Raw genomic sequence first — 22,329 nt, 5'->3', positions numbered from 1 at the left:
CTGGGGTCCCCAGGCCTGTTTGCACTGGTCAGCCCCTGTCCCTAGGCCAGTGCCCCACAAGCACCCCCACCTTCACTGTGTCCAGGTTCTTGCCCTGGAAGGTCACATCTGTCTCATGGTTCATGGGGATGACCAACGGGCTGGGGTTCAGGAACTGGGGGCAGTTGTCCTCCTGCAGAGAGCAAGCTGGTCAGAGGCTGCCTGGCCCTGGCAGAGCAGCCTGGTTCCCACACAGCTCCACAGCCCCTCACCATGTGAGCACGGACGATGCTGTCCTCAGGGTTGGGCGAGGCCTCTCGGCACTCATGGTAGCGCAGGTCCCACTGGCAGGTCCAGCGGTTGCTGGTGCAGGAGATGCACCTGGGGGAGGGGTGGTGAGGAGGGTCAGGTGCGCAGTGGGCGTGGGGGGTGGGGCGAGGCTGGGTAGGCTCCACACTCACGGCAGGTTCTCCGCCAGGCTCATGGCCTCCCGGCAATCATAGAAGGGGTACAGGTGGGAAGTAAGAAAGATGGCGCCGTGTTTGAAGAGGAGCTGGAGGTTCACAGCCACGTGGTCTGCAGACAGCAGGTGGGGACAGCGTCAGGCGGGGACCACAGTGCAGGGCAAGGCTGGCATGGGGGGGCAAGGGACAGGAAGGCCTGGAATTGGGCCTCCCCCAGCCCCAACTCCTCACCCCATTATAGCTCCCAACACATCGAGCACAGAACCAGAGATTAAATGTGGAGACCCCTTGTCTGTGAGTGAAGCCCTGCAGGGGCTGCCCCACCGACTTGCACTCGGGCTCAGCCAGGCCTGCCACCCGCTCTCAGATCCTGGCTCAGGTGTCGGCTCCCAGGGCGGGGTTCACGTTGCTCCCCAGGGATCTGTGCCCTCAGGCTCATTCTCTGTCCCTGTAGGTGCCAAGGGCTGTGGTTCCTCAGTGTCTGAGGCAAAGCACCTGCCAGGTCCCTGCCATGTCACTGTGCGTCCCCTGCCTTCACCAGCGAGCCATCCTCCATGACCCCGAATGCTCAGGGGACAGAGGCTCAGCGCCTGCCCTGGCCCACATTTGGGCCCCAGCCTCTGGGGACAGCCCCACCTGTCTCAAGCTGGACAGGGCAGGGAGGGGCAAAGGGCTTCTGCACAGACGATGGAGCCCAGGGCCTGGCACCTAGGTGGTGCTGAGTAAATGTGACAAAGGAGCAAAATTGAAGGGCTCAGATGAGTTGCTCTCATAACGGCCTTGGGGTGGGGGTGGGTGCTGACATGCATGGCCCCCGCACGGCTCAGGGCGTCCAGAACCAGAACTGCTTGTGGGCCTCTGCCCCGCTCCCCCGTCCACCTCAGCCTGCACCCCTGGACTGGGCCACTTGAGGGTGTCGACGGGTGGGGCACATGACCACACGGTGTCGAGAAAGGAGAAGTGCCCGCCCAGTGGCTGGAGGAGAACGGCCTCACCCTGGCCGGGCGGCGTGCTGGGAATGCTGCTCGGGGAGTTGCAGACAACGGCGTCCCCCTTCATGCGGGCCGGGTGTGGCGGCGTCTCCCCGAAGAGGCACTGCAGCTCATCATTCTCAGTCAGGGCCGGAAGGGGGCTGACTGTCAGCTGCACCTGGGGAAGGGCCGTGCGGTTCACACCAGGACCCATGCCTAACCTTGGGGTGCAGGGGAACCAGGGCCGGGCTGTCAGCACTGAGGTTCTCCTGACCCGCTCAGAGCACCTGTCCTCTGACCCATTCTCTGGCGGCCCTCCTGCACGTGTACAGGCTGACCGCCCAGAGCAGCCTCTAGCACCTGACTCCATTTCATCTGAAACAGGCCCCTGTGTGGTCATCCCAACAACTCCTGGGACAGGGCCTGGTTCTGCCCAGGAAACACAGGAGCCCCCAGGACACAAGGGCCAGGGGGACCCAACAAAAGACAGGCACTCAGAGCCCAGGTCGGGAGTGAGGTGCTGTACAGCAATCCTCCTGGAGCCAACACCCCTTGGCCAGCAGCAGCCCTGCCTCCACCCTAGACCCTGCCGCCCCCGGCCACACACCTCCCCCGGGGCCCTCCGGCTCATGTTTTGTGGCTGGGCCCCGGTGATGGCCACGCAGGACTCGTCTCGGCTCCACAGCCAGTGGCCGCTCTCACTGGCCCTCAGGCACTCGGCCCTCCTGGTGCATCTGCAGGGGCAGGGGGCAGCCTCAGCACTGGTACTTGTCAGCCCCCAGGGCAGGGCTATGCCCCCACCAGGCCTCCAGGGCAGGACGGAGACCCCTGGAGCCAGGCACTCACCGTCCCTCGACGACGCACCAGCCGCAGTAGGGGTCCTGGGAGCCGCGGCACTGGGCGCAGGTCGGGTAGCTGAGACACTCCTGCACCGGGAGCCGGAACACCTGGGCAGCAGAGCGGTGGGTGGGACTATGACCACCGGAGGTGACAGCCAGCAGCCACAGGACCTCCCTTGGACCCCAGACTTTCCAAGGACCACTGGCTTGACCCCACCTTTATATCCAGGCCTTAAAAGACTCAGACACCAACTCAAGGCTCGCCAGCAAGAGCTCCAGGCAGCAGCTGCCCGCCAGGCCCTGTGTGGCCCTGTCCCGTGGCTGTACCTGGCTCAGGATCTGATGGTGCAGAGTCCCAGGGAACCATGAGGGTCCTGGTTGTGGCACCTCCCCTATGCCAGCCCAGGCCCTCTGACCCTGCTTCCTGTAAGAGGTGCCTGGATGTCCTGGGTGCTCCCAAGGCTGGCTTGAGGGGCTCTTGCACCAGTCCCCCAATAAGTTGGGGGGCCTGGCCCCTGTCCCCCACTGTCTGAGCTCACAGAAGTTACACAGGGCCCCTCACCACTCTGTCCACCACTGGGGGAGGCCCATTCAGAGCACTGACCCGTCCTCCCCATCAGGATGGGGCAGAGGCAGGGCCAGAGAACCAAGACAGACAGAAACAGAGCTGCAGAGACAGGGAAGGTACTAGAGACACGGGATGGAGACGCTGCCGGGAACCCAAGGAGAAGGGGGTCAGTCCCCTTCTCGTCCTCCCCTGCACCCCTCTAGGCCAATCCAATGGCCTGGACCACCAAGGCCCCTCCTCCAGAGGCTCCACAGGCCTACCTTGTCCTGGGTCATGGCGTACAGACTGGCCAGATCTGCGGACAGGACCAGGTCCCGCTTGATCCTCTTGTTGATCTCCACGAGAATAGAGCCGTACTCTGCGGGGCTGCCGTCCGGGGCGAGGTACACCTGTGAGCACGAGGGCAGGCACGTGAGGGTGGGGGTCTCGCATACAGACTGCCCCTCCGAGAGCCGCCCTGCCCCATCCCCGGGCCTCACCTTGAGGACCCGGCCATCTGAGGTACCCAGGAAGGCAACAGTGTGGCCGTTCTCAGCGGTCACCGTTACAGCCGTCAGGTTCAGGCCTCCACGCTGCAGCACGGCAGTGGCCGTGAGTCCGTCTCGGCTGCCCAACGGGTAGGGCAGGTGCTCCGAGCCACATGGGAAGCTCTCACTGGCGCCCTGCAGACCATGGCGTCAATGGTGGGCACAGACCCCTGCCCCAGAGGCCTCTCCCCATTGGAGCTCCCTGCACTGTGGCCGCCACACACGTCCCCAAGAACAAGAGCCACGCAGGCAGGGACCCTGCCCGCGTGCTCACTGCTGCACTCTGAGGCCCAGCACAGAGCTGGCACTGGAGCAAACGAACGAACCAACACCTGGGAAAAGCGGCCCCCCGTGTAAGCACTCACACTGCCCCACCGCATCAGCACATGGGCACCCTCTCACGGCCTCACAAGCACAGATGAGCCAGCAGGAAGCAGCGACATGCAGACCACACGTGTGTGGTCCACATCCGTGGGAGAACGTGCTGAGGCACATACCGGCCCGTGGCCCCCACACTGGATCTCTCCGTGGAAGGGCTTGTAGAAGATGTCACGGCCCGCCTCCCGGGTGCCCGTGTAGCAGGAGTTGCGGTTGGCCTCCATCTTGGCGTGGACCTCGTCCAGTGGGAATAGGCAGAGGCCTGCACGGGGCCCTCCACCACCCCGGCCATCCTTGCTGAAGACGGCATAGAGCACCCTGCCGGCGCCCGGCACGGCCACGGAGGCTGCCAGGCAGGTGCTGAAGGCGGGGTGCTGGGTGTCGCTGGGGTCGAGGCACCGCAGATCCATCTCTAGGTAGGAGTAATAGAAGGGGTCCTGCTTGCACATGCGTGCCAGCAGCGTGCGGTTCCGGGCCGGGTGCTTGTCCTGCTGGTTGAAGACGAAGAAAACGTACAGGCCGTCCTCAAAGGCGGCCACGAACTGCTGTGTGTTGGTGGACAGGTAGCCGGCCTTGTACGTGGCATGGTCCGTGTAGGCCTCGAAGGCCTCCCTGCCCTCGGCCCGGTCCAGCAGGCGGGTGCTCACGATGATGCCGTTGTCCTGGGGCCCGTTGCCTTTGCCCACAAACAGCACGCGCTCGCCGCCCGGGCCTGTGGCGCTCACCAGCCCCACGGTGGCCACACTCTCGTCATTGCTGGCCACGAAGGACTTCTCGCCGCTGCTGTCCTCATAGAAGAGGCGCGTGGAGATGTTGCTCAGGGCGCGCAGAGCACAGATGCCCTTGAAGAGGCTGCCGCACTCGACCAGGCGCTTCCTGGGCGGGTCGAGCAGCAGGAGCTGGTTGACGTTGTTGGTCATCGTGGCCTCGTGGCACTGGCTCGCCTCGATGGGTGGCGTACACTTCTTGTTGTCCAGGGCCGGACCCGTGGCCGCCTGCTGCTCCAGCTGCAGGTTGGCATTCAGCTGGTAGAGCGCGTTCACTGCCCCCAGGTACACCACGCCTGACGCCTCATCCACCACCAGGTGGTTCAGCTCCGTCTCGCTGTGGAAGAAGTCCAGCTTGCGGGGCCGCAGGCCCGCGATCATGCCCACCAGGCACAAGAGGGTCAGGGCCCAGAGCTGCAGTGCCATCGCCCCCAGCACCCTGCGGGAGGAGAGAAGGGTCAGGGCAGCCCCAGCCTGGAGGACCCGCCGTGCGCAGGAAGCCCCTCTTTGAGGGCTTCTCCAGACCTCCCATTCTGGACGCGGCCTGAATGGCCAGAACACAGGCCAGGGAGAATCGTGGCTGCCCAGCAGGCCCTGAGAGCATCCAGTCCCTTCCCTCGCATGTGGCCAGACACACTCACTCTTGTCTCCAAGGAGACCATTTCCCAGCCTCTCTCAAGAAGTTCAACCTGTAGCGTAAGCTATGACGAGGCCCAGGCCATCACCACTGCATGCCACAGACCCAGGTGTGGCTGCCCTCCAGGACTGTGCCCGGGCATCCACCTCTAGGCTCTCAAAGCACCTGCATGCCCACCTCCAAGGCCACGGAGTGCCTCCTCCAGGAAGTCTCCCAGGCACTCACGCATGTGCCCCATGACTCCAAGAGCTCCAGGTGATCTGGGGGGCACTGTTTCCAGACCCCAAGCCCCAGCACACAGGCCCAGGCTGATCAACAGGCCCTGGATGTGCAAACAGGTGGACCCCACACCTGTTCTTCATCTGACTGCCAGCACATGGTGCACTCTGATGGGAAACGGAGCGGAACCCAGAGCTGCAGCTGAAAGGCAGCGGGGCCAACCATCGGGGTCAGCAAGGGCACGCACTATTTATATCTGCCCACAAGTGCTGCTGCGACTGCAGCCCAGCCCCACCTCCTGGCCACCTCCTCTGAGCCTCCCTGATCCCCTGGGGACCCAGCAGAGGAGCCAGCAACAATCCACCCGCCTCCCTGCGCGTGCTGCCCCCCCCCCCCCGGCAGGACTCCGGGAGGGGGCTCTGAGAGGGGCAGACCCTGGAGTCTGCAGTGCGCCACGTTGGTGTGCAGGGGTCCATCTGAGCGCACATCCCTGCATATATGTGGGCCCATGTGTGCGTCCATGTGTATGAGGGATGGCCGCTAAGGCCAAGGCTGGGCTAAGGAACCCCAGATTGGAGGAGGGACCTGAGGCCCCACAAGTGGACCCAGAACATATGTGCTTCCCTCTTCCCAACTCAGGGACACTGGAATCTGTCCCTGACATCCTGCCTCCAGAACTCTCCCACCTTGGGGCAGTCTCGCACTCCCTCACCCTCAGGACCCCCTACCAGCCTCCTCCGCCACCCCCACAGCTGCCCTCCACCCATGCGTGCAGAAGCCCTCATCCTAGAACCCCTGCCATCTTCCCCAAGGGCACGGTGCCTGGCAGGACATCCCCACCTGCCCATGCCATGTGCCCAAATGGGGCCAGACCCTGATGACAGAGGGTCATGAGGGACCCAGGCCCTGGCCTCCCATACTCCCTGCACGGCCAAAGGAGCTGGAATGCTCTTTGGGGCCGCCTCAAACATCACCTCCCTGGATAGGCTCTCATTCCCTGGAGAAACAATTCCTTTTTTTTTTTTTTTTTTTGTGAGGAAGATCAGCCCTGAGCTAACATCCATGCTAATCCTCCTCTTTTTGCTGAGGAAGACTGGCTCTGAGCTAACATCTATTGCCAATCCTCCTCCTTTTTTTCCCCAAAGCCCCAGTAGGTAGTTGTATGTCATAGTTGCACATCCTTCTAGTTGCTGTACGTGGGACGCCGCCTCAGCATGGCCGGAGAAGCGGTGCGTCGGTGCGCGCCCGGGATCCGAACCTGGGCTGCCAGTAGCGGAGTGTGCGCACTTAACTGCTAACCCACAGGACGGCCCCAATTACTTTTCTACTATTCCTTGGACACCTCCTCCAAGATGGCAGAAAGGTGTCTGCTCTGCTCCATGGCCAGGGGAAAAGTTTCTTTGGGGCCCTGGCTTTGGGCAAAGCTGTGTTTACTGGAATGGGCTGGCTTTTTCTCGTGGACTCTGTAATTCTCACATCAAGCTAACTTCCTTCTTTGCTTGGGCCAGTAGGAAGCCCCTGGCCAGGCTGTGGCTGTTCCCATTACCCCCTGCATCCTTCTGTTCTGAGTCTCCACAACCTTCCTCAAACCCCTTGAGGAAGTGTAACCAAGAAGCAACCAACTGATGAAGCCGCCCACCCCAGAATCACTGCAGGCTCTGGCCTGCAGCACGCCCCTCAGCTAGGCAGCTCCCGCCTCCGCACAGACCCCACCCTCCACTGCAGGGCTCAGGTCTTGCCTGGCCCATGGGACCCCACATACCCACGTGCCCTCCTCACCAGCCACTGGGAGAGGAGCCACTCACAGGCTAGCTGGAGGGGACAGCAGGGACCTGGGAAGAAGCCCCTGGCTGCCTGGGGTAGAAGGCTGGGCAGTGCCAGGGAGACGTGAAGGTGGCCCAAGGGAGAGCTGCAGGAGGTGCCAGGGTGACCTTAGGCATGACCAAGACAGGGTGACCAGGTTGGGGAGAAGACAGGAAGATTTCACAAGCCCCTCAGGACCACGAGGCCAGATGGGCAGATCTGGGGGAAGGGGGTCTCTACCCACCACAGACTCCTCTCTGGGCTGAGCTACCTGTCTTGGGGAGAGGAGGATGCAGTCTGGGAGATCCCCAGATGTGGAGCTGTGGGATGCCCGTGACTCCAAGAGTCTGCACAGAACCGGGCGCACTAGGACAGGCCCTGGACACTCGGGCACCCACCAGACCCAGGAAGGAAAGGGCCTGAGCTAGAGGACCCCACCCCTCAGCGCCCTGCTCTCTTGCTTGCTCTCATTTGTCTGGGCCCAAAGTCCACTCAGGGGCATGCTGGCGCCTCGGCCTTGCGCCCAGGCTGGCCTTCCCCACCCAGCCCTGCTCACCCGTGTCCCCGCTGCGCCCCGGGCTCTGCTTGGCTTTGGCTCCAGCTTTCACTCCGGCCAGAGCTGCGGCGAGCAGGGAATGAATGGAATGTTCCCGGGGCCCAGGGAGGGAGCACAGGCGGGTGGGGGCGGGGGCGGGGGCGGAGCCTTGGAGCCCAGGGTAAACCTGGGAGCACTATCAGTCGTCCAGACGGACCAGAGCTGAGGCCCCTCTGCCGGTTGGTCGGTTGGTCGGCAAGCACGCAGCCAGGACTTGAACCCAGAGCTGACCATGTAGGGGAACTCTCGGGCGCCCCTCCTTCTGGAAAAGCTCTGCTCTGATTCTGGCTCCTCCCTCAGCCCTGCTAGCTCACAGCCTTGCCAGGACCCAGACCAAGACGGGACTGGGAGCCACGAGGGCAGTCGGAGTTACAGTGCATAAAAAGAATGCTCTGGTCTTCCTCTCGTTCACATCACTTGACTGAGTCCCCTAGTGCAGGAGCCCAGCCCTATCCTCTGCCCCAGGGGTCCCAAGGCTGACACACTGTAAGTGCTCAATGAATACCATGTGTGTTGGGGCTGGCCCAGTGGCGCAAGCGGAAGTGTGTGCGCTCCGCTGCGGCGGCCCGGGGTTCGCTGGTTCGCTGGTTCGGATCCCGGGCACGCACCGACGCACTGCTTGTCAAGCCATGCTGTGGCAGCGTCCCATATAAAGTAGAGGAAGATGGGCACGGATGTCAGCCCAGGGCCAGTCTTCCTCAGCGAAAAAAGAGGAGGATTGGCAGATGTTATCTCAGGGCTGATCTTTCTCACACACACAAAAAATAATAAAATTATAATAATTTTATTATATAATTATAATTTATATTATTTTTGTAACTTATAATTTATAATTATAAAAATAAAAATAAAGATTATATACATTTAAAAAAAAAATACTGTGTGTGCACTCAAGGACACCATGCTGCCCAACCCACTCGGTAAGAACGGCCAGGACCTGGCCTGGGCTCCCTGCCCCGGTCCTCCTGGCTGCTGGGCAGAGTGAGGCTCAGATCCCAGGGCTCAGGGCCCAGTGCTGAGCCCGGGCCATCCAAGGGGGCAGGACGGATAGGGTCACACTCCACAGGCAGCAGCTCCCCTCCTCTTCCTGGACAAACAAAGCCTCAGGTGACATGCCTGGCCAGGCCCGGGAGCAAAGGGTGACCCACCTGACCGGGGCAGAGCGCAGGCCAGCGGTGTGGGAGGCGCTGGGCAGAGCCAGCAAAGCTTCCTGCCGCTAGTGTTCCTGGAACGGGCGCTTCCTGTTTTGAAGGCAGCCCGGGACCCCTGCTCACCGGGCCAGCGGGGATTTCCTCAGGGGCATCAGACAGCCTTCTTCCTGGCTCAAGTCCGGAGGTGCACTTCCAAGAAGTCGCACAAACTCCGGCCTGCGGCTGGCCCGGAAAGCGTCTGGACAAGCGCCTCCTCCCCCTGAGCCCAAATTCCCAGCCCTAAGGTCCCAGAACCCAGCGCCCTGGCGCCTAAACACCACCCAGGCTCACTGCAGAGCCCACCCCTCCCAAGCAAACAGCCTCAAAGAACGGGGGGCTTGGCAGCGGCCCCCATGGGCAGGCACGTGGGTTTGGGCAGACGTGCACAATGGCCCGGCCGGACCAGAGCCTCAAGGACACCACACACCGTCAGTGGAAGGGCACCTCCAGCCTCAGTGTCTTCGTGGCTGTAGCCCCCGCTGCCTCCCCAGGTGGGGCCCAGTCCCCACTCACCGAGGCTCCAGTAGTCCAGCTCAGAGTCTGCTCCGGGCCAGCATCGAGATTCTCTAGGAAGCAAAGGAGAGACAGTGGTCTCACCACGAGCCTGGCCTGCCTCCACCTGTCTCCTCTGCTCCATGTCTGGGGGGGTGGGCAGCAGCCCATGGGACCCCATCTGGCCTCTGCCATCCTGGAGCAGAAGACCCCCAACCTCTTCCGCCTCCTCTACCTGCCCCCAGCACAGCCTCTCCCTCAGACACCAGCCTCCAAGCTCCTAGCCCAGCACCCCAGGGAACACACATCCACTCCGTCTTTCCAGAATCCAAGCCAGACACACCCCTCTCTCCTCTGCTCAAAAAAGGTAACAGCTTCTTTTCATCATAAGTCTATTGCCCCTGTCTACCTTTTTAAACTAGATACATACGTTACTTTGATTAAAATAAAAATTCCTTTCTGAAAAATATGTGTAACCATGACTCCGTAATTCTATTTACTAGCTGTGTGACCTTGGGCAAGTTACTTAACTTCTCTGTGCCTCATTTCTCCATCTGTGAAATGGAGACAATCATGGTGAGCTCCCCCAGGGTTTGTAAGAACTAAACGATTCCCTCATGAAAAGCCTCTGGAGAGCCTGTTACACTGTAGCACTCAGCAGTGGTTGCTATTGTATCCTCTCCTTCTGGATAAACATCATGTGCCCCTCAGGGAGGACCTGTCCAAGGATACTTCTCAGCAGGATTACTATAGGAAAAATTTGGCAACGACCCAGCATCCAAAAGGAAGACCCTGAAACACCAGGAGGCCAATGCAGGTGGGTGGTCCGTGCCGACCCCACTGGAGGCTGGATCCCAGACCTCTCCAGACAGCTGTGGCAGGGACTCCAGGCATCTCCACCAGCATCTATGTGGACACACATAAGTTTAATTGCTGAGAGTTCTAGAAGCCTTCATCCAAACTAAAAATAGTGGTGAAGCCTGGGGACAGGGAGGAGGCGGCTGGGACAGCAAAGTGACTTCATTTGCCAATTTTGGAAAATTTTTTTACAAGAATATACTCACGTATTACTTGACTAAACAAAATGAGGTATATGCAATAATAATGACCGCCTCTCCCAGCCCACTCGCCCCCCCAGCTCCACTCTGCTTCAGGATGTGGCCCCCCAGGCCCTCAGTGACCCCCTCCAACCATCTCTCCTGGCCTACCCCAGCTCCTCCCCCCATCTAAGGTTCAGCCACTGAACCCTGCTCCGGCCACAGCCACAGGCTCCCAGCCTGGCTGCCCTGCCCCAGCACTGTGCCTCCAACACCTCCACCAGGATCAGGCCCTGCCCCCATCCCATGGGGTGCTCCACATGCCCTGCGCAGCACACTCTCCCCACATGGTCACCATTCGCCCATATCCCTGGAGAGCAAGACCCAGGGCTGGACCCACAGCGGGACCTTGGGAGGCCAGCAGGGGCGAGGAAGGCAGGGAGGCAGAGACCACACTTGTGCACACCAGCAGCGCTTCCCTGCAGCAGGAAAGCCCACTTGCATCCTCAGCCCCTGGCTGAGCAGGAAAAGGTTAACCTGGACGAGGGGCTTGGGGCTCAGGCTGTGGGGGGGTGAGAGGTATCCATTTGCTCTAGGCACTCAACACACTGAGCAAAGGCCACTCCACAGGCAAACCCAGGGCCCCAGCCTCATGAGAAAGTTAGGACTGGCCTGGCCTCAGGGTTGGCTCCACAGCACACGGAGGGCACAGGGCATGCAGACCTGCCACCTCGAAGGGATGGCATGCTGGCCTCCTCTGTGCCCACTCTCTCAGCCTCCTCCAGCCCCTGAGCTTCTCCCCATGGCATCCCCCCAACCCCCAGCCCCAGCCCTCCACTGGCCCAGGCAGGAGTGTGTGTGTGTGTGTGTGTGTGTGTGTGTGTGTGTGTGTGTGTCTGCTGCAGGCAAGGCCACAGGAGGCTGGCCTCTTCCAATAGACACCTTCTTCATGAGCCCACACACACCTGCCCACCCAGCCCCCATGGCCACACCTCCCCAGGGACCTGCCCCAAGTGACCCACTGACCAGGCTGGGCCCATCACTCAGAGCCTCCCAGAGGCAGCCTGTGGATTTTTCCTCCCGATCTCAGGCTCCTCCAGCCAACACATCCTACAGAATGAAATCTGGACCTCTCCCCTCTCCCAGCCGCCATGTCCTGGGGCCTTTCCTAACTCAAGGGCGCTTCCTCTCTCAACCACCCAGTCCTGGCCCCCAGCTTCTCCCACCTTGTCCTTCCCACCCCCAACAGCCAGGCTTTATCTCCTGCTTTTAGGAGGGTCATTCTCACTACCCTCAGAAAGCCACCCTCATGGGCCGGCACCATGGATTAGTGGTTGGGTGCGCGCGCTCCGCTGCTGGTGGCCCGGGTTCAGATCCTGGGCGCCCACCGACGCACCACTTCTCTGGCCATGCTGAGGCCGCGTCCCACATACAGCAACTAGAAGGATGTGCACCTATGACATACAACTATCTACTGGGGCTTTGGGGGAAAAAAAATTAAATTAAAAAGAAAAGCCACCCTCCTGAGTGCCCACGGGGCCCTGAGGCCATGGCTGATCCCCCACCCCACAGCACACACACCCAATGCTGCTGCATGGAGAAGTCTCAAGGGCAGAACCCTGGAGCCAAACTATTGGGTTCAAACCCCAGCTCTGTCATTTTCTGCCTGGGTCATGTGAGTTATCTACAAAGCTCCTGTGCCTCATGTTTCCCCATGTGTGACATGGGGGTAATAACAGTATAGACCTCAGGGGCTGCAGGGAGGCATGAGTGAGTTGTGAGTGAGTCAGTGGAAACCCTTTAGCTGCAGTGGAGGAGGTGCTCCTCCTAGCTTCACGATGTCACCATGTCTCTGCTTTTGCTGTTCTCCCTGTAAAACTCCTACCCATCCCTCAGAGCCCTGAGACACTCATCCTGACCTACAGGCTGCCACTCATTCTCTGTGGTCTTCACTGGCGAGCAAGGTCTGAACACAGGATCTGGCTGGGTGGGCACCTTAGATCTCAGTCCTGTGAACCAGCAATGGGACGACACATAGAGAGAGAGCCAAAAGCACACATGCTCCCTGCAGCTGGCCCCCAGCTTCACACACATAGTGGGGCCTCCTCCCCAGCCAGAGTGCTGATGGGGACGGGCGGCTCCCAGGACTCCAGGCCGCTCCTCCACACCCCAGACTGAGTGGGAAGCAGTATGAACCCCTTGTCAGTTGGGTCCCCTGTGGCTTCCCTCCTCAGGTTCCACCTTCCCCTAGCCAGGAGCCCCCAGGCCCCCTGCACAGGCAGGTTCTGTCCTCCCTCACCGCTGCCACCAGGAAAGGTAAACAGAAGGTGCCCAGAGAGGAAGGGCAGAGTCCTCACTCCAGACCAGGCCCACCGGCTGGGAGCTGTCAGTTCCTCCTCCCCAGGTCTCCGTCCCACCTGGGGGAGGGCTCTGGGGTGTGGGGTAGAGTTGGGGGTTCATTCCATGTCACTATTTTCAAACAAACACACACTGAGCAATTTCTTAAGGCAAATATCAAAACGATACAGAGCAGCCAAGCTCAGTGGAGGAGGGGCCCCTGTAGTCAGCCGCCCTTGGCCAGGCCAGCCAGCCTGTGGGCTCAGCAAGGGGACCCAGACCGGGCTGGGACAGGTCGAGGGGGACAGCAGAGGTGCCCCAAGACAGGATGGGAACGCAGGCACGGGCAGGCATGGAGAAAGGAACGACTCAGACCCAGGCCCAGGTGTTGGGGGGGTCCTAGCACTGTGTGGAGAGCACTAGGGACCCCCAATGCGGGGGTGGGGAAGCCAACCCTTGAAAAGAGGGCGGGGCCGCGCCCCCCCAGGACAGGCCAAGGAGCGTCGGCGGAAGCTGTCCCCCTTGGGCCGGCAAGGCGCCCCGCGAGAAGCCAAAGAGCCGCCCCTCCCCCGCGGGCAGCTGGCAGTCGGGGGACGGGGCCTCCGCTCGCTCCCGACGAAAATGCAAATCTGCAATTAGCCAGGAGAGCTAAACAAATCAGAGGAAACAAAACCGGCCAAGACGCCGCAAATCCGAGCCTCCGCTGTTTCCAAAACAAGCGCGAGGGAGGGGCGCGGAATGGGGATCTGCCAGGAGAGTGGCGCCCCGGTCCCCGCGCGCCCAGTCCCGCCCGCCGGGCTCCCGGTCAGAGTCCAGCAGGGACAGCCTCGGCCTCGCGCCTCCCCGCGGGCGCAGGTGCAGGGCACCCCCGCGGCGCCGCCGCCAGACTCCCCGGAGCGCAGGACGTTACCTGGGGACGTGGGGGACGACCCGGCCGCCACAGCTTCTCCGGGAGCCTGGCGCCGCCTCCGTGCACCAGGGCGCACTTGCAGGGGAGCCTCCCCGGGGTCCCCGGGACACGCCGGGGCAGGAGCCTGACCCCGAGTAACAAGGGCGGCGGCGGTCACGTGGGCGGGGAGCCGTCCCTGCAGAGCGCTCACCTGCCGTCGGCACAGCCGAGCGAGACCCGCCTTTACGGAAGGGGCGCGGCGGGCAGCTCCGCCCCTGGCTCCAGAGTCAGCCCCAGGGCTCGTGCCCCCACTCCGCTGCCGGCCAAGCACGCGCGACCCCAGCAGCCGCCTGCACGACCCCCGACCAGACTCACCCGGAAGAAGGCCGAACTCGCACACTTCTCAGGGCAGAGGTGGGGCGGGGTGGACTCTAGGGACAGACTGACGTGGGAGCCTGAGCCGTGCGTCAGCGCCGGGAGAGCCTCCCACAGGACCCCTCCCAGGTACAGGGTGTCACCACGCCCTCCCCACCGGCGCGGCGCTCCTCCCTCTACCGGCCCAGACTGTGGGCCACACTGCCCATTCACAGCCTGGGTTTGGCAGAACTGCTCAGCCTCTCCTTACAGTCTGGGCTCTGAGTCCCAACGTGAAAAGTCACTCCTGGCTGAAGGCAATGAGGTCACAGGCCCAAGACCTAAGGCCAAGGGGGGTATGCCCAGAGAAACCCCAGGGCTCTCCTGGACACTTGCCAGGAGGTGCCAGGATCCAGTGCCCAGACCCCTCAAACTTCCCACAGCCTGTCAGCCACGCTGCACCGCCCCACCCGCCCGCCCAGCTTTGGATGCTCCCAGGGCGCCTCTCAGCCCTGTCTGAGGCCTGAGGCCATCTCACCAGGGTCTCTGCACCTAGCCCTTCCCCTCAAGAGTCTCAGGAGCTGACCTGGCAAAGCCCAAGGGCGTCACCCAGCCTGCTCCCTCCCCCTAGGCCAACTGCAGCCTCTGTATGTTGTGGTGCCAACTCAGACTGGGATCCCCACGCTGCCAGCAATCAGGCCCCTCTCCCATCCCAGTTCCTGCCTAACTGTGTGGCTGCTTAACTGTATGGTGAGAGAAAGACTTGAGAATACAGTTTTGATAACTTATTCTGTTATTCAAGAACACCACCACCTGGGCCTCCTGGGCCCTCAGGACAGAAGGTGGCATTCAACAGGCTCTGATGCCCCATTCACACACCATGCTGCACGACCCACCTCTCTCCTCCTAACGGCCCCTCCTGAGTCCCAGCCACCACCGTGTCCCCGCCCCGGTCTCCCCACCCCAGCCTCGCCCCGTGTCCTTCTCTGCACAGCAGTACTCCAAATCAGAACATTCGCCGCTCCACGCTCTCCACTGACCTCCCTGTGCTTGTGGGCAACCCCCACACGGGCCACTGGCCTGTCCCATCTGCTCAGCCCAAAGCCCCCATGAGCTTCCTGTGTGCCACTGAAGGTGCCGTGTGCTGGGGACACGGGGTTGCGTTTCTACCCTTCGTGCCCAGGAGCCCCTGGGGGCTCCCAGCAGCTGCCCCCCCCCACCCCCGCAGGCACACAGCGGCCTCAGTTGACAATCGAGGAATAGGTGACAAGGATGGGACTGCTACTTAGGAAAATGCAGACATTCTCCTGAGATAACCTCACCAGTGGACAGCCTGTGGTCAGACTGAGAGGGACGGGAGGAGGGGCTGAGAGATTAAGAGGGGCCAGATTTGGGCAGGGGTGGGCACTGCAGGGGGTCTGGGGCACAGATGAGGCTTCCCACCACTGCTGGGGCAAGAAGAGCAGTTCAGACAGCTGCCCAGCCACAGGAGGGGCTCCTGGGCGAGTAAGACCCCCATCCAAGCTGGGAGAGGCTGGGGGCAGTGCTGGGGGGCATTCAGGGCTCAACACAGGCATGAGCATGGGTTCTGATGTCTGCCTCCCCCCCGGCCTGCCCGCCCCACCTCTGAGCTGTGCCCACTCATCTCTCCTTTTGCAGGCTCACCTCCCACAGCCGGCTGGATGTTGCTGGCCAGGGCAGCCTGAGGCTCATGGCGGCTGCAGCTGGTCCAGGACCAGCCCCGCCCAGAGCCCCCTTCCTGGGCTGTGTGCAGGAGGCAGGGGTGGGCGTGGGGGGCGGACGGGTGAGGGCCCAAGTGAGTGAGGAGCAAGCAAGGCCTGTAATCTCCCCGTCAGTCTGTCAGAGCCTCAGCGGTCACCCGAGGCCCGCCTCCTCCATCACAGCCGAACCCCACAATTAGCTTGGGGCACTGTGCCAAGCCGGCATGCCAGCCACCACTCACACACACACGTGACCACACATGTGCAAGCACACATCTGTGATGCCAATGGGGGGCCCTGCCAACAGAGGTCTTGCCCCAGTATCCCCAGGACAAAGAGCTCTCGGTAGGTACTCCAGACCCGGCTACTTGGGCTATAATGGGCTGTGGGTAGGAGGGGTCTTGGCCAGCCCCAGCACTGGGTCAGCCTAGGCTGCCCAGAGGGGCTGAGAGGCTTGGCAGAGGGAGGAACCATGTACAGCAAAGGTGGGGTCAGGGCCATCTTCGCAGAGGGGACAGCACAGAAAGCAGCGCAGGGAACTGCTCCAGGCTGCCCTGCAGATCTCCCATCCGGGAGGGGTAGGGGGCCTGGTGAGGTGCATGGTGCTTGGGGTGCTGGGCAGGGTCTGGAGGCTGGGCTAAGGGTGGGACAGTGGGCAGGGCCCCACAGGAGCAAACACTGGGGCTGTGGGAGGGCAGAGGAACCAGGAGTTCCCAGGGAGGAAACGCCCCAGCTCAGGGTGGTGAGTGAGACTCAATGCCAGGGTGGCCGGGATTGCAGGGGAGGAGGTGGGTTCCCGGCCTTCCTGCAAGGCCCCCAGGAAGGAGCCCCAGCTCCCTGGGGCCAGGCGAACCCCTCCCCTTCAGTTGCACACTCAGTTCAGGGAGGAGCTGCCACACACGGGGGTCAGCCAGGGGCCACCTGCAGGAAGCACTGCTGGGCCTAGCGGACAAACCTGCCTAGGTCTCCCTCTCTTCATCCCCCTTGGCCTCTCATCCACCATCCTGACATCATTTACCCTGAGGTCCCTTCAGGGTGGCCACCAAATCAGGCCTGATTCCAAAATGGGGGAGGGTAGGCCAAGCCCCTCGAGGCTCCTGGCCAGCCTGGGGAGCATCTCCAAGGCTGAGAGGGAGCAGGTGGGCCACGCTGGAGGGCCCCCACTGCCCCCCCCACCTGCCCTTGCTAGCCTACTTCTCCCACTTGCTGGGCAGAGAAGGGTGGCCCAAGCCAAGCTCCCTCCTTCCCCCTCCCAGGGTAGTAGCTACCTTCCCTGCAGGGAGCACCAGCCTCCCCTCAGCAGTGTCCTGGGCCCTGGCCCTCCTCCAAAGCAGACCCCCAGCTCCGAAAACACCCTGGGGTGGAGGTGGGGGCCAGAATACACGTGGGGCCCTGCCCTCTCCATAGCTCCACCGCTGGGCCCCACACTGCTCAGGTCACCCCCATCCTGCCAGCCTGCCACCCCACAGCCTCTGAACCACACGCCACAGGCTCCCTTGTACCCCAAGACAGAGCCACACTCCCCAGCCTATCAGGCCGGTTCCCAGACCCCTGCCCAGCACCCCTCCCCCCCAACACCAGCCCAACATGGGCACTGAGCCAATTACTTCTTCCCACTGTCACCCATGCTGCCCACAGCACATCATGCTGTGGCCTCTGAAGACCCCTGGAATGGCCTCAGCCTCAGCAGCCAGCTTGGGGCCGGGCAGGGTGCCTGGAGGGGAGCCAGTGGCACCCCCTAGGAGGGCCCCAATCCAACCTACAGCCCATGCCCTAAACAGGTGGCGTGCCAGCTCAGGGGCCCCAGACATGAGCAGAAGGGCAGCTGGGGAGAGAGCCCAGGCCCCAACAGGGCCAGCCGGCCGGAACCGTCCCAGCCTGGGGAGCAGACACCCCTGCCCGGCCACTGTGTTGACACAGGTGGCCTTCTGAAAGGCTGACATCAAACCTTTTTCCTCTTTCGTGCTCTTCCTGAGGAGGGGGCGCAGCAGGGGCAGTGCTGGGCACAGAGATCTGAGCTTGCCAGCTCGCCTCTCTGTGCAGAACCCCACATAGGAAGTGCTGGCCACCAGTGCCCGAGGGGCCATGGGGTGCTACACCAGGGGTCCAGTCTCCACATCCGGAAATGCCTTGTCCAGGGCAGGGCTGAGGGCAGAGCCCGGGTCAGAACCCAGGCCGCACCAGCAAGGACTCCCTCTCCCTCCCCACGGCCACCAGGCCAGGACTGCCCTGGCACCAGGATGGCAAGCTGCCAGGCGTCAGGAGTCTCTCCATCTCAGGGGCTGACGACAGGGTGTGGGTGCCAAGCGAGGCCCTGCTCCCTGACATCCCTGATCCCAGCCCAGGGACAGCCCCTCCCCCAACCAGCACACTGGGATACCAGCAGCCAGCCCACAGGGCTGAGGGCCACCAGCCACAGGAGGAGGCCACGGTGGGTTGGTCAGTCTCTGTGTGTAGGGGGCGCTGAGCCGCAGGGGGGGACATGGAACCCCAGCTCCCGGTCCAGGCCAGCCCTGGGCTCCTCCCCGTGACACAGACATCGCCCTGGAGTCCCACCAGGGGTGGGGCAGACCTGCAGGTGTCTCCATGAACAGCCTGTCTGCCATCCCTGGCCACCTGGGGCTCCATCTGGGGGCCTGGGTCCAGTCATCGTCACAGGTTTGTGAACTCCACAGAGCAGAGTAACGAAGACCCACGTGGCAGGTGCTGAGGGCAGGGCAGGCGCTGAGGGCAGGGCAGGGCAGGCGCTGAGAGCAGGACAGCAGGCACTGAGGGCAGGACAGCAGGCACTGAGGGCAGGATGGCAGGACGGCAGGAGGGCTGGGGTCCTTCAAATGCTCTGCCTGAGGCAAGGGAAGGGGCCAGAGGGCTGCTGTGCCCTGGCCCAGCCTGGGGCTGCGCCTGTGACTGTGACTGTTCCTGTGGCTGTGGGAGCCCAGGACAGGGTAGGGTTCCTGCCTAGTCAGCAGGGAGGTCTAGGGGCAGAGAGAAGCAGAAGCCTGCCAGGGAATGTGAAACCACAGAGGTGAAGAACGTGGTGGGACCACAGATGGCCTGGAGAGAAAAAGGGAAGCAAGTGCTGCTTCCCCTTCCCACCCCCTGCACCCCGGGGGCCCCCACCCCACCAGTCAATTACAGGCCACCCATCCGCCCTCCCCAGCCTGTAATTTGAGACGGAAGACAATTAGTTAAGCCCTACCCCACCCCACCCACGGCCCCACCCCAAGCATAAATAGCCTTTAGCCTCTGGGGGAGGGATCTGTCCGGCCCCCGCCCCCAGCTAGTGTCTGCATCCACCCCACAGAGGGAGGTGGAGGCTAGGGGACCACTACAGCCCCCCTGCAACCGGTCAGGTCTGGGTTAGAGTCCTAGCAGGTCTGATCAGCTCACCTCCTTCTCCTCCCTCCCTCGGCCTCCAGTTCTACCTGCAACCTGCGTCCAAGGCAGGCTCTGGGCACAGGAGGCTGCTCAACAGGGAAGAAAAGCTTATTCCCCCCACGCAGGAGGCCGGGTGCCCACTGCTGCAGCAAGGACTGAGGCATGACATGAGGAAGGACTTCCTGCTCACAGGAAGACAGCCCCAGTGCCAGAGGGCCTGGCACCTCAGTGTGGCCCTGCCCAGATCAGAGAAGAGGCCTCATAGGAGAGCGCTGGAACCCACAGCCTCTCCCCACCAGTGCACCCCCCACCTACGTCCCAGGGGGATCATTGGCTCTGGTCCACAAGATGTGGATACAAGGCAGGGAACAGGACACTGTGATGTTCCCAGAATGGCCCAGGTCCTGGGATGGCTCAAGTGCCTGCAACCGAGCCCTCCTGGGGGAGAGGGGCATATGCCATATGGACCCCTCCCCAGGCTGCCAGCCCACCCCAGTGCCTTCCAATCCAATCTCTTCTGCTCCACTCGCCTGGGCTGGTGCCAGGCCCCTGGGCTTCCTGCACTCTGCCCCAGCTGCCAGCTCTGCCTCCCAATGTGGTCCCTGCAGGGGCTGCTGGGAGCATGGCCTCGGGCACATGCAGGCATGGACCCAGGGAAGCCCACACGGCAGAGGGAGTGTCCCACACGGCTCCTTGCAGGGACCCATCCCTGGCCTTGGTCTCATCTGTGGGACCCCTCACCTGTGGGAAGGACTGACAGGTGCCACATTCAAGTAGGGGGGTGTGGAGGTGAAGGCTGGCTGGGGGCGGGGGGGTGTTGGAGGGAGGCTGCGCATCAGTCAGTGCTGCTCACTGCGTCAGTTGAGGGAAGGAGGGTGGCTTGAGGTTCAGCTGGAGTGAGACCCCAGTGCCCCACACTAAACAGCCTAAGTCATGCTTCTACCTGTTCAGGCCCAAGGTGTGTCCCCAAACCTGGCTCTGGAGAGGCGCCCCAGAGGGCCTCGAGGCCATAGTGCTAAGGCCTCTAGGGTTGAAAGGGGTCCCACAGCTGGGCCCCTCCCCCGGGCCCCGAGGACAGGATCCAGGGCTCCTCCTGCCCTGTGCCTCCGCCAGAAGGGCCTGGGCCCATTCCAGGCTCGCTCCTGGACCTCGAGCATTCTCCAACCCGCTCCAACCCAAGGGTGACGCATCCTCTCCCACCCCACCCCGGACTGGTCTAAGCAGCCTCAGCCTTGGGAGGTGGTGGAGCTGCCCAGACTTGCCCTTCCCTCCCTCCTGGGGCTCCCAACCCACGGCCCCGGAAGTGGATTGCTCTCCCACGACTGCACCTCCCCCCTCGGGTGGCTGGACGCGGCTGGATAATCCAAAATAACTCCTCCTTGGCAGGCAGCCGGCGGGAGAAGAGGGACCACATTCCAAACCCTTGTTTTTCTCAGTGACTTCCCTCCCCTCCTGGGACAAGGAACTCCTGGCCAGACCTCAGGCCTCCCCTGACCCCTCAGACCGAGGTGAGCCCCCAGTAGGTATGGGAGGAGGACGTGGGAGGCTCAGATCTGCCTAGCCCACCTGCTGGTCTTCAGTCATCTGTGGGAAGCTGACACACCACAAAAAATACCCAGCAGACCCAGCCAGGCCCGTGCTGACCCTGCCCTCCCAGGGACCTTCACCTCAGGGCAGAGGAGGGATGTCCAGTCTCCTCCGTCCAACTCTCAGATGGAATCTCTCCTCCACGCCAGGGTAACATCTGGGCATGGGGTCAGGCTGAGATCCTCCATCTCTGGGCAGCCATGTTCCCCCTCCCTCCAGAGGGCCCAGCCCCAGGAGGGAGGGAGCACCGGGGCTGAAATCAGACATGAAAGGGGGAGTGCCCCAGGGTAGGCACAGGCCCAGGGAGCTCTCCACACCCCAGAACATTCCATGAGCTTTGGGGCCCAGCTTCACCCCCGTTCTGACCCCACACAGGCCATGGTAGGCACAGATAGAATCCTTCCTTCCTTTTCCAAGTTGCTGGGAAGAAAAGCACATGACATGGCAGGAAGCTCGGGGGCTCTTGGGCTCAGGGACCCCTCAAATCTGCCAAGCCGCCTGAGCACAGAATGGTGGGAAGTGCCCATCCAGGAGAGCTTCCTGCAGGAGGAGGCATGCAGAAGTGCAGGCCAGAGGGTGAGGGGCAGGGCTCAGGCTCTGAATACACGGCTCCCCTCCCCAGTTCTGAGGCTTCCTGGGTCCCACGGTGTTCTCCCAAACACCACACCAACAAACCACACCAGGAACTTCCAGGCAGGCCCCCAGGACTTACCAGGGTCTGAGGCGCCCCTAGTCCCCCCCCCCCCCGAAACCCGGAACCTGCACCCGCCTTACAGCCTGGTCAGGCGAAGACCAGGGGGTTCACAGGACGGTCTCCGCCCACGCCCTCCTCACAAGGAGTCCCAGAGGGTGTGGGGGCTGCCAAGGCCTGACCGCGGGTCCAGCCCCCCGGGGAAAGCCCGGGCTCAGCCACCCCGGAACCGCGGCCCGGTGGGTGGGGGGGTGGGGGCCTGGAGCTCTTGCACGACAGGGACGATCTCCGCCCAGTGCACGGGGTCTCGGTGGCTGCAGAGGTGGGGGGCATGGGCGGGGAGGGGTGGTCAGGAGCCAGAAGGAGTCGAGCGGCTCCAAAGGGACGCGGGCGGCGGGAGAGGGCGCGGCGCCCGGCTGGGGACCCTCGGCCCGGCCAGGCCCGCCCCCCCAACCCCCCACCCCGAAGGCCTCGCCCGCCCTGGGAGGGCGCGCGGCGGGAGCGGCCTGGCCCAGCCCGAGGGACACAGGACGGCGGCCGAGGCCCGAGTCGCGCTCCGCGGGGCCGCAGCCGCCCCGGGTCCTCGCGCCCAGAACGCGCCAGCCAGGCGCAGCGGCGCTAACGGCGAAGACCCCCGACCGGCGCAGCCACCCCGCGGGCCCCGAACCCAGTCTCCGTACCTGCACGTCCACCGCCGAGGCTCGATGGCGCCCGGGCCGCGATCGGCGCTGCGCTGCGGCCCTCGCGGCTGCCATGGAGACCGGCCTTTGTGTGGCCAAGGAGGGGCCGGAGCGCGGGAGCAGCGGCCCCGCCCCCGACGGGGGGGAGGGGGGCGGGGACAGGGGAGGGGAGGGGAGGGGAGGAGGGGAGGAGGGGAGGGGAGGGGAGGGGGGGGAGGGGAGGGGG

The 22,329-nt window shown here is 63.1% G+C and overlaps 1 protein-coding gene across 7 annotated transcripts in view; it reads right to left on the bottom strand.

The window, feature by feature from the left end:
- PLXNB2 (plexin B2) overlaps positions 1 to 22,178 on the bottom strand; it is a 32,214-nt gene extending 10,036 nt beyond the window's left edge. For 4 of the 7 annotated variants that reach the window (XM_058568059.1, XM_058568058.1, XM_058568062.1 and 1 more), the window contains exons 1-11: positions 22,104 to 22,178; positions 9,451 to 9,503; positions 3,846 to 4,932; positions 3,301 to 3,483; positions 3,082 to 3,210; positions 2,261 to 2,361; positions 2,022 to 2,148; positions 1,439 to 1,592; positions 441 to 555; positions 252 to 360; positions 71 to 172 (exon numbers count right to left, since the gene is read on the bottom strand). In XM_058568059.1, the coding sequence (XP_058424042.1) occupies positions 71 to 172; positions 252 to 360; positions 441 to 555; positions 1,439 to 1,592; positions 2,022 to 2,148; positions 2,261 to 2,361; positions 3,082 to 3,210; positions 3,301 to 3,483; positions 3,846 to 4,919 (2,094 nt within the window). In that variant the 5' untranslated portion in view covers positions 4,920 to 4,932; positions 9,451 to 9,503; positions 22,104 to 22,178. The other 3 variants (XM_058568061.1, XM_058568060.1, XM_058568064.1) reach the window with 3 other exon arrangements.
- Between the last annotated feature and the right edge of the window lie 151 nt (positions 22,179 to 22,329).

Source organism: Diceros bicornis, chromosome 25 (assembly GCF_020826845.1).
Source record: "Diceros bicornis minor isolate mBicDic1 chromosome 25, mDicBic1.mat.cur, whole genome shotgun sequence".
NCBI lineage: Eukaryota > Metazoa > Chordata > Mammalia > Perissodactyla > Rhinocerotidae > Diceros > Diceros bicornis.
The sequence above is the reverse complement of the archived record's forward strand: the minus strand, read 5'-3'. Positions and strand labels throughout refer to the sequence as shown.